The sequence below is a fragment of the Balaenoptera physalus genome (assembly GCF_965194825.1).
Source record: "Balaenoptera physalus genome assembly, chromosome: 1".
Taxonomy (NCBI): Eukaryota; Metazoa; Chordata; class Mammalia; order Artiodactyla; family Balaenopteridae; genus Balaenoptera; species Balaenoptera physalus.
Window position 1 is genome coordinate 161697541 of NC_138882.1, and position 11577 is coordinate 161709117.

The 11577-nt window shown below is 41.0% G+C and overlaps 1 protein-coding gene across 3 annotated transcripts in view; it reads left to right on the forward strand.

The window, feature by feature from the left end:
• ZMYND12 (zinc finger MYND-type containing 12) overlaps positions 1–4703 on the forward strand; it is a 37380-nt gene extending 32677 nt beyond the window's left edge. For 2 of the 3 annotated variants that reach the window (XM_082466464.1, XM_082466465.1), the window contains one exon: positions 1823–4703. In XM_082466464.1, coding sequence (XP_082322590.1) covers positions 1823–1944 — 122 coding nt within the window. In that variant the 3' untranslated portion in view covers positions 1945–4703. Of the gene's footprint in view, positions 1–1818 lie in introns of all 3 variants that reach the window. The other variant, XR_014265099.1, reaches the window with a different exon arrangement.
• Positions 4704–11577: the final 6874 nt, after the last annotated feature.

The window sequence follows — 11577 nt, forward strand, 5'->3', positions numbered from 1 at the left end:
ATTAAAACACTCCCTAACACCATACACAAAAATAAACTCAAAGTGGATTAAAGACCTAAATGTAAGGCCAGACACTATAAAACTCTTAGAGTAAAACATAGGCAGAGCACTCCATGACATAAATCACAGCAAGATCCCTTTTGACCCACCACCTAGAGAAATGGAAATTAAAAAAAAAAATGGGACCTAATGAAACTGAAAAGCTTTTGCACAGCAAAGGAAACCATAAACAAGACGAAAAGACAACTCTCAGAATGGGAGAAAATATTTGCAAACAAAGCAACTGACAAAGGATTAATCTCCAAAATATAGAAGCAGCTCAACATCTAAAAAACAAACAACCCAATCCAAAAATGGGCAGAAGACCTAAGTAAACATTTCTCCAAAGAAGACATACAGATTGCCAACAAACACATGAAAGGATGCTTAACATCACTAATCATTAGAGAAATGCAAATCAAAACTACAATGAGGTATCACCTCACCCTGGTCAGAATGGCCATCATCAAAAAATCTACAAACAATAAATGCTGGAGAGCGTGTGGAGAAAAGGAACCCTCTTGCACTGTTGGTGGGAATGTAAATTGATACAGCCACTATGGAGAACAGTATGGAAGTTCCTTAAAAAACTAAACATAGAACTACCATACAACCCAGCAATCCCACTATTGGGCATATACCCTGAGAAAACCATAATTCAAAAAGAGTCATGTACCACAATGTTCATTGCAGCTCTATATACAATAGCCAGGACATGGAAGCAACCTAAGTGTCCATCGATAGATGAATGGATAAAGAAGATGTGGCACATATATCCTATGGAATATTACTCAGCCATAAAAAGAAACGAAATTGAGTTATTTGTAGTGAGGTGGATGGACCTAGAGTCAGTCATGCAGAGTGAAGTAAGTCAGAAAGAGAAAAACAAATACCGTATGCTAACACATATATATGGAATCTGAAAAAAAGGTTCTGAAGAACCTAGGGGCAGGACAGGAATAAAGACGCAGACATAGAGAATGGACTTGAGGACACGGGGAGGGGGAAGGGTAAGCTGAGACGAAGTGAGAGAGTGGCATGGACATATATACACTACCAAATGTAAAATAGATAGCTAGTGGGAAGCAGCCACATAGCATAGGGAGATCAGCTCGGTGCTTTGTGACCACCTAGAGGGGTGGGATAGGGAGGGTGGGAGAGAGATGAAAGAGGGAGGGGATATGGGGATATATGCATACGTATAGCTGATTGACTTTGTTTTACAGCAGAAACTAACATGCCATTGTAAAGCAATTATACTCCAATAAAGATGTTAAAAAAATATGAAAGTGATCTGTTCATTAATGAACTTAGAAAAAAAAATGTTTAAAAAAAAAAGAAGAAGAAGAGATGGAGGGGGGAAGGGAGGGACGGCAGAAGGGCCAGCTAGAGCCTGTCCCAAGATGTCCTCTGAAGCTTCTTTCCAAGTCAAAACTCTGGGCTGCTTGGCCCCTCAGATGGCAATATACTTGTGGCACCTTTCACTTCTATGCCTCCCAATGTTGGTTCAAAGGGCCCTGAAATGTAGAAAAGAGGCTTTGTCCACTGTAAACTCAGTGAACATGTTTTCCCGTTCCCTAACCCCTCTCACCCTCATCACACATGTGTGGCTAGCTGTGAAGACCCAGTGTATGTTCACAAGTTCCCACAAAGAACTCAGTGGCTGGTGTGAGAAGCTGAAGGGTCCTTTCCCATGTTTTTGGGGTCGAGCAGAGATGGGGCTTCCAATGTAATGCTTTTCTGTGACAACTTCCTTTTGTCACTGCAATTCTATTTCAGGCAGAGGAATACGCCATGAGAGCCCTGGATCTAGCCAAAGAACAGCAGCTCAGTGTCCATGAACAAAACACCATTCAAGACTTACTAAATCTCATCTCAGCTGAGGAAGCTCATCACATTACATAGTGACCCAAGAGCTCTGCATCATGGACTATTGAGCATCTAATGTATTCCAGCCTTGCATAGCTGCTTTGAGGTGCTATGAATTGCTGAAGTGCCCACCCTCTTCCCCTGGGATTGCACTCATAGCTGTGTTTTTATTGTTTCACAGCATATGTTGGGGAATATAGAGCTTTTGGCATAGAAATCAGTAAAACTCTTGTTTATCATGACTTTGATAAACTCTTGTGTATCACGACTTTGAATAATGTGCTACCAGTTCACTAACAAGGTATTTATAATTAAACTGCAAATAGTTTATCCTATTTCTCAGAGGTCTCCCAGTGATGCATTCTTCATAGATCTTTGCCAAAGAAAGGGGTAGGGAATAGAGCTATATTGGAGTAAAGTTTCTCTATTCTACTGTAATTAAGTTAGCATTAATCTGAGGTAGATTGTGATTAAAATGCCCATTATAATTCCTAGAGCAATCACTAAGGAAAGTAATCTAAAAAACAGTTAAAATCAACAAGGAAATTAAAATGGTACACTAGAAAAGATCCACTTAATGCAAAAGAAGGCAGTAAAGGAGGAATGGAGGAACAAAAAGATGTGAGACATATGGAAAACAAGTAGCAAAATGCAGACATAAATTGTAGGTCTTTGCCAGAAAAGGCCCCTGGGCCTTTCAAGGAGCTCCAGTATGGATTGGCCGAGTTACCATTCCACATTGGTGTCTCTTTTCTCAGACAATTATTTGAAGGGGATGTGAGCCATCTATACTGTCTAGGGGGGAAGTACTCTGGAAGGTCCCCTGTGATGTAGGGGACAGAGTGTAGGCACTGGAGCAGACATGCCTGGGTTCAAATCCCAGCTTTCTCACATAACAGCTCTGTGACCTTGATTCACCGCCTCCCACCCCTCCACACACACCCAACCTCCTCATTATGTTCTAAAATGGCCCAGGTGTGGCCATGGCTGTATCAGCTAGTGCCATCGAGGACTCTGGTCATTTAGCGCATCCTTTTTTTCTCCAGACTCACTAAGCAGCCTGCCCATTACCACTTTGCTTCCTGGGTAGATCTGTACCAGGGAGAGGTTATGCAAATCAAGGACCTGTGGGAGAGTTTTATGTTCCTCACTTACATTAATTCCCTCAGGCACATATAATAAAAATATGTCAGATGGCCACCCTGCACCTTCAGGTCTAGGTAAAATCCGCTTGGGGCATTCTTATGCTTCTGCAAGATGGCTGTGAAGTCCCAGGGCCTTACTTTTCTGTCTCTCACTTCAGTTTTTAGCTTCGATTATCAATACTTTGTCACTCTCCACATCTTGTCTTGTAGCTGTTTTTTTCATCTCTTTAGGGACACATCCCTTCTTCTTGATTCTCACCTCCTAACCCCAGATATGAGCCAGCTCCTTCAAATAGATGTTGAATGAAGATTGGAGTGAGGAGAAGGACCAATGGCTCTTCGGCAGATAATTTAAAAGAAAATATTAGAACTTCCTTATTCTAAAAAAGTCCTTCAAAGTCCATTTCATTAAACTCTAGTTCTCTTCTTTACCATAGTCATTGGCCCCTTTCTCTTTTCCCCCCTCCCTTATCTGTTTTCTGTTCTCTCCACCCCTGAATTCTGTTCATGATTCCTTTCCCATCGAGTATATTTATAAAATTACTGTTTCAATTTATTGTTCCTATTGACTGATTTTCCTCTTGGTTATGGCTCATAATTTTCTGCTTTTTCACATCATGTCTAGTAATTTAATTTTCAGTCTTTCTGCTTTTCTAACACTTGCCTTAAGGCTATAAATTTTCCTCTAAATGCTGCTTTCATTGATACCACATATTACGAAATGCATTTTTATTATCATTTGCTCTAAATATTTCTTAATTTTTTATGACTCATGAGTCATTTAGAAGTATGATTCTTAATTTCTAAAAGATGGTGTTACCTCTTTGCTGTTTTCCGGCTTAATTTTATTGAGATCATAAAATACGTTGTGTACAATTTTGACTTTTAGAAATTGTTTGGGGTTTGCTTTATGGCCCAGGATATGGTTAATATGTATTTGTAAATGTTTTGTGTGTGCTATAAAAGAATGGAGTTATTGGGCACATTGCCCTATATATGTCCGTTAAGTCAAATTTTTTTCATATTTTCAAACGCTGCATCTCCTTGCTGAAATTCTAATTTAATTCTAATAAAATCCATCCAATATGATTGTGGTTATATCTATTTTTCCTTGTAGTTCTATCAGTTTTTGCTTTACATATTTTGGGGCTTGGCTGTTAGGCAAGTACAAGTTCAAATATTGTATTTTCCTGGTGAATTGAATCCTTATTTTTTTGTATTATGAAGTGATTCTCTTTATCTCCAGTAATGCCTTTAACCTTAGAGTCTGATGTTTTGGTCTGATGTTAACATAGCTATGCCTATTTCCTTTTGGGCTGGATTGCTTGTTATCAGCTAGGTGTTATCACTTACCTCTGCTTCAGCATTTACCTCTGCTTCAAAGGGGAAGCTTGGAACTACAGTTCCCAGTACTCTTTCCTTTTATGATTCTGGATTAGATTCAACCAATGAGGGTCTACTGAACAAGATTTGGAAGCCGGATGAGAAGGAGCAGCCATTAATCTTCCTGAGAATCACCCACTGTTGCTTTCCTGAAAGCAGATTTCCTGTGAAAGCAGCTTGCTGACCTTTGCTTCCTGATCACCCAGCCATTTCAAAGATTGTGTAAGATTCTAATTCCCTACATTAAATAAATCTCTTTACTCAGAATGCTCAGAGAGGCTTCTGTTTTCCCGACTAAACCCTGACTAAACACTTAGTATTTCTTCTTGCAACCTTTCACTTTCAAACAATCTATACCTTTATGGTTTGGAGGTATCTCTTATAAAAATAGTATAATTGGATATTTTTATATCTGTAATTTTAAGAGAATCATTTAGTCAATTTACATTTTATTCGTATGCTAAATTGTTTGGGTTTAAATCTATTATTTTATGCCTTCTATTTGTACTGCACGTTCTTTTTTCCTTCTTCTTTCTTCTAGATTGATTATGTATTTTTTCTCATTCCATTTTCTACCCCCTGTCTGCTAGTTTGTAGGTTACACACTGTGTTTCTATTCTTTAAGTGATTACTCCAGAAATTCAAATATTCATTCCTAACTTATCAACATCTAAAGTTATTCAGGATGTTTACCCTCATCCTGGACAGTACAAAGGCTTTAAAACTTTTAAATTCCATTTGCTTCCCCCTAATTTATATATTATTACTGTTATTTATTTCAATTGTATCTTAAACCCACAAATCACAATTATTATTATTATTTTATAAAGTCATTATTATTTTATAAAGTCATCATATTCCTTCTTGCTTTTCACACCCTCTATCTGGGCTCACATTACTGATAAATCCTTTAGTATTTCCTACGGTGAGGGTTTGCTGATGGCAAATATTCAGATTTTCTTTCTTTCACTAATCTGATAATGTTTTATTTTGCCCTCTTTTTTGACTCATCAATGAAAATGTATTTCACTTTCATACATGATACAGTGATGCAGGACATAATCTCAATTCTGAAGATCTCTGTGAAATGTGATTTACTTGACCCAAAAAGGTATACGCAGGTTCAAGAGAACCAGGAGTTCTGGGGAGATAAGAATATCTCTTATCATTCTACCAGGTAACCTTTCCTAAGCATCTTCAGCAGAATTTGCAGGTGTGGAGCTGAGGGATCATCTCTGAAAGTCCTGGCTAAATTTTTTCTACCAGCAAGCACATAGCAGTGTTACAAATTATATCATGTTGTCTATGAACCTTTATTTCACAAAAATTCACATTGAGTAGTTGCTCTGAGTACCAACTTTCCAATGTTTTATCATTGCACAGCTTTGGACCTGTGCTGTGCCATAGGTCCTCAGATGACCAAGATTAGAACCAAGGTGCTCTACCACCACTAGGTCCTACTATAGATATATATCATGCAAGTGAGGTTTCTGTATTCACGATGGCTCTATGAAGCATAATATCTCTCAAGAACAAGAGGTCAAACAAAACACACATCTGGCAAAGTAGATGCTTCAGAAAAGATGATGAAGCATTACTTGAATGACAAACCATGTCATCATTTTGTTTGCTAGAAAAAGTACGTCTTTCCTGATATTCATCAAGATTGATGGTGATGAGATGGAGATAAATATTTTATTTAATGTATATGCTTACACAGACAGTTTCAATAGTTAATAAATACTTAAACAGCAGCAGATTTGAAAAGCATATAAGCAAGGTTACTATTGAGATCAGGATATAAAACCAAGATGATATATCATAAATGTTGTCCCTTGCTTGTGAACCTTTCTAAGGATTGCAGAAACAATCCTAGAACCTCTTAATGATCAAGGGAGAAAAGCTTTCAATGAAAAAAGACCATTCAGAGTTTGAAAGTCATGTTTCACCACAAGAAACAAACTGGATGTGTGGGATAAGGAAGATAGCAGCCAAAGAATGACTCCTGAAGTGTATTTTCTTTCCTTCTGGTTTGAGCAAGTGGTTGGCGTTGTGCCCTCAGGTGAGGAGGTCCTGGAAGAGGAGCGAGTCTTCGGGAGAGAGAGAGGAATGTGAATTCAGATTGGGGCATGGTGAATTTAAGATACTTGTGAGACATTTGAGGGGAGATGAAAAGGCAGGCAACTGGACAGGCAATCTGACATTAAGAAAAGAACCCTGAGTTCGAGAGATAAATTTGAAAGCATCGTGTAGGTTGTAATTAATACTGTGGAAACGAAGGCGGTCACCTAGGGAAGAGAAGAGAGATAAGGGAGGGAAGAGAGCCCCAGGAAATGCCCTGAAACAGAACGTTTAATAGAGAAGAGGGGAACCCAGCAGATGAGGGTGACATAATTTCAGATGTATTCAGAGTATTCATACAAAGGATTCCCGTATATCTTTCACCCAGATTCCCCAGATGTTAACATTTTACCATATTTGCCTCATCATTTTCTGTATATAGATACCCATTATTTTCTGAACCATTTGAAAGAAATTGCAAACACTATGTCCCTTTATCCCTCAATATTTAATGTGGTTCTTCTAAAAACAAGGAAACTCTTACATATTCTCATCAGTACAATCATCGAAATCAGGGAACTAGGGACTTCCCTGGTGGCACAGTGGTTAAGAATCCTCCTGCCAATTCAGGGACACGGGTTCGAGCCCTGGTCCGGGAAGATCCCACATGCCACGGAGCAACTAAGCCCGTGCGCCACAACTACTGAGCCTGCGCTCTGGAGTCTGTGAGCCACAACTACTGAAGCCCGCATGCCACAACTACTGAAGCCTGCGCACCTAGAGCCCTTGCTCCGCAACAAGAGAAGGCACAGCAATGAGAAGCCCCCGCACCGCAACGAAGAGTAGCCCCTGCTCACCGCAACTAGAGGAGGCCCGCGGGCAGCAACGAAGACCCAACACAGCCAAAAATAAATAAATAAATAAATAAATTTTTTTAAAAAAAGAAATTAATCATTGATAGGATGCGATCAAACAATGAAATACAGACTTTAGTTCAGATATCACCAATTGTCATAATGATGTTCTTTAGAGCAAAAGAACATCCCTGAGCAAGCAGTGCATTCACTTGCTGTCTCTTTAGGCCTTTAAATGTGACACAGTGTCCTGCTACTCAAATCTTCTCTGACATGAGAAATTCAGCCAAAATTTTCCAACAAGTGAAGAAGCCAAGGCCTTTGGGAGCTCTGAAGAGCTGTGACGCACTGAGGTACAGTAGATCTGAGGCCGGTGGAAGAGCAGTAATCCTTGGGGGAAGGCTCTTTCCTGACTGAGGGAATTCCTGCAGTGAAGAACGCAGCTGCAGGAAAAGCAGTGAAATGGGAACCAGCATGACAGCCAGGTGGGTGTCAGCAGCATGAAGCTGGGAACGTTTCGGGGGATGACCGTGGAGCCCTGGAAAACAGAAGAGGAAGTCTCATAGGCCTATTCCTTGGGGAGAGGAAATCCCAAGCTCCAGCAACTGGGGACGGTGTCTGTAGCCAGCCTAAAGACCTTTCTACTGGTGCCCTGTCAGCATGGCTGCTGCCAGAGCCACAGGCAGGGTGGTGGGGAAGCAGTCACCACCCTTCTCAAAGGACCTCTGGCCCCACCAAACACACTGGTCTACGATGCAGAAAATGCAGTTCTTCTGGGACCACTGGGGGAAGTGTATATGAACTGGTAATTAGATGCTATCAAGGAATTACTGTTAATTTTGTTATACGCGGTAAAGGCATAAGGAAATCTCCCTTTAAGATGAGATGCCTGCTGAAGTATGCAGGGGAGAAAAGATATGGTGTGTGGAAATTATTTTTAAATGCTTAAGAAGAAGAAGTGGGTAGATGCAGTAAAAATAGAAAATTTTGATAATTTAAAATTTGAGGAGTTTACTAAACCCTCCTCTCGCCTTTTGTGTAGTTTGAAGAATTTCATATATCAATAGAATAAAAAAGAAATATAGGTCACACTCCCCAGTGTTTGGGTTGAAGGACAATATGAGTGGTACGACAGAGTAGCATCCCTGGTTGCAACAAAGAAGCGTTATCCCTGTGACTCTCTTACCTCGGGGTGGGCTCCCTGACCCTCACAAGTTGAGGAACAGCCTTTGTTCAAGGGTCTCAGGCCTGGTGCTGATAGGAGTTAGTTCCTAAAGGCCTTAGCACTGCTTCTCCCAGGAAGCCTTTTGAAATGTCATGCAAACAAATTCTAATGGCTCTTCCAGTGGGGACACAAATCTTTCCAGTCCCCTGGGATCCTTCCTGCACCACACAGCCATTCTTACACACAGCAAGCTCTCACTTGCTATTTGAATCTTCATTGTAAAGTCAGTCCAGGAGAGCATGTTGAGCAGGCCCACGACAAGCTCATACCATCTGCATTAGTATTTTCCTCCATCATCTTGACAGTTGAGAGTTGGCAATATTACAATTCAGACAGCACTCTGCATTTGAAAGGAAAATTATGGTTTTTCAGAATGCAGCTGGTGTGCAAGTGAATAAGATGAAGTTTCTATGAAGCCTTTTCCTCATTTTATGATATGAAAATAATAAAATGTAGATTCAGTGTGATACTTACTGAAAAAGAACCACCAAAAGGGACAGAGTTTGGGGGACAAAGGCAAACAAAGCCTTCTGTTCCATGGTAATAATTTTAATAAAAAGCAAAACCAGCAAAACAATCATTTAGAAATGATTTCTTCTCTGTGGGAGAAGTTAACATTGTTATTGCTGTTCAAACCACTTGGAAATGAGCTCTTTGGGTGCCTAGTTAAGATATATTCTTTACAGCACGTTTTCAGTTTGCCAATTAGGTAGGAAAAACTACAATTCACTTTCCTGGGGGGATCTTAGCTGAAGTACAGCCCACAGGTGAGACACAGCCTCAAAGATCACTAAGTTTAGGAGCAAACCAAAAAGATTTCTCATGTGTGAAAACAGAGGAAGACAGAACAGGCAGAGAAGCAGTGTTTTCAAGCGTTTTTCTTCAAGTCAGTTCTGCACGTTATAATAGGACACTGGCTTCTAAGAAATCCATCACACATGCTACCTCCCTGGAATTGAGATGTTTCAATGCATCGGTGTATCAATTTCTTTCTTGGTTACCCAGTGGCACTGGTGTGTTGGTAAATGTTTAACAGGTAGCTCTCCAGGGGAAATACTTGGTATATAGTGTTTGCCCATCTCTGTGGGGTAAATATTCCCTCCATGGCTGATTTCAAACTACCAATGTGATGTCACTGGACAATGCAGTTGGGAACACATGCTCAATTGCACACCATTATATGGCATTTCCACTGTACAAATACAACAGATGTCAATAACCTCAGAAGCACAGACAATAGTAAAAGGTAATAAAATAATTAGGAAGTGATAAGTTTTGAATATTTATTACCTATATTTTAAATATACTTTAATTTTAGGTTTATATAATTTAATTTTTAATTGTGGCTGCATCTAACAACCAGCCCACAAAATTCCTGAAACTGTAACAACCCGCTCTCATGGGTTGGTCCAAGCCAGCTCCACCACTCCACTGGTACTCTGGGGACCTCCAGGTGGGACTAAACACACGAGCCACCTGCCTGGTCTTGCCTTCACGAAGACCTTTATTAGTTCTAGACTAAGAACCCCAGCTCTCCACTTACAGTAGAGCAGTGTTCCTTCTAAATAGAAGATTCTGGGGGTCCGACTCGGGACAGGCCCAGGACAGCAGAATTTCAGCTGTTTTATTGGCTAGTTCCATCTGCTCTCAGGGCTGTCATCCCTGCCAAGTCCAGATGGTGCTGTTGGGCTATCAGAGTTCCCTGCACAGCTCCGCACCCCCCCAGCCCCCCGGCCTTCTGCACTCCCCTCACCCTCTGTTTGACAGATTTAATTCAAATCCCTGGCACCTCCTCCTTCCATTTGATGCAAAGCCAGCAAACCTCATACAGGAAGAGCCAAAGAAACCAGGTGCTAAATCATACAAGGTCACACTGCTCCTCCACTCTCCAGCCTCCCAGTTGTCTGAGGCAGCCTTTCCTCCAGGACTTTTCTAAGTCAGATACACCCCCTATATCTTATACTAGAGCATCACAGAATCTCAGGGATGGATGGGACCTTTCAGTCATTAAGCCTAAACCGCAGCATGCTTAAGCAGCCACCAGCCCTATCCCCTCCCTCCCCCGCATCTCTTTTCCCAGCTGTAAAGCTGCTGTCTGCCAGCTTTTATCCCTTGGCACTGAGTCATGATCACGGGCGGGAGCTGTTTGTGATTGCTGACAGTGGAGAAAGCAAGAGGAAAGGAACTTGCTGAAAGCCAGACTTGTGGTTAAGAGCTTCACATTCAAGATTGTGTTTATTTATCACACTTATAGGTGATGATGCAAAGGTTAAGCAAGATTAAGTGACTTTCCTGAGGTCACATAAGCCATAAGTTATCAAGTCAGGATTTGAACCAGGGCTAACCCAAACTAGCACCATTTACATCAATCCGTGTTGCCTTCCATAAAGCGTGATGTCCCCAACAGCTAGTGGTGATTATGGTGGTTGCCATGCCTGGCTAGGGTAGTGGGAATGAAAAATAGATCACCCTAAGGGATGGCACTTGAGTTCTTCTTTAGGAGGGAGTGGTCTTTGCTTAGGAAAATGCCTTTAATAAGCCATCCGTGATAGAAGGTGAAATCTTGAAGGTAGAGGTGTTGGCAGGAATCATATTAGGAAAAGGAATGGCTATACTGCCATCCATGAGAACATACGTGGATTTAGTTTGTCCTGAGAAGGGAGTCAGGTACCACATGGAGTGGAAGGTGAGTGGATTCCTCTGTAGAGTATAGAAGAACATTTTATGAATGGGGGTACCACGTCTGCATTGCTGCAATGCCTGCATTGCTGCCACGTCTGCGTTGCTGCCACATCTCCCGTTTCCTCCCACATCACTGAAACACACACAGGCACATGCTCCTACACTGACTCATTTGAATTTTGGTGTGTGTGGAAGTGGGGGCAGGAACTGAGCCTTTCTCAGCTGATGTGGTGAAGGGATGAGACATGATTGTTGCTTAAAATGAGGTAGCAGAAGTCTGGAGTCAGCAGTGACTGCCAAGATATAAGCCCCTTAGAAA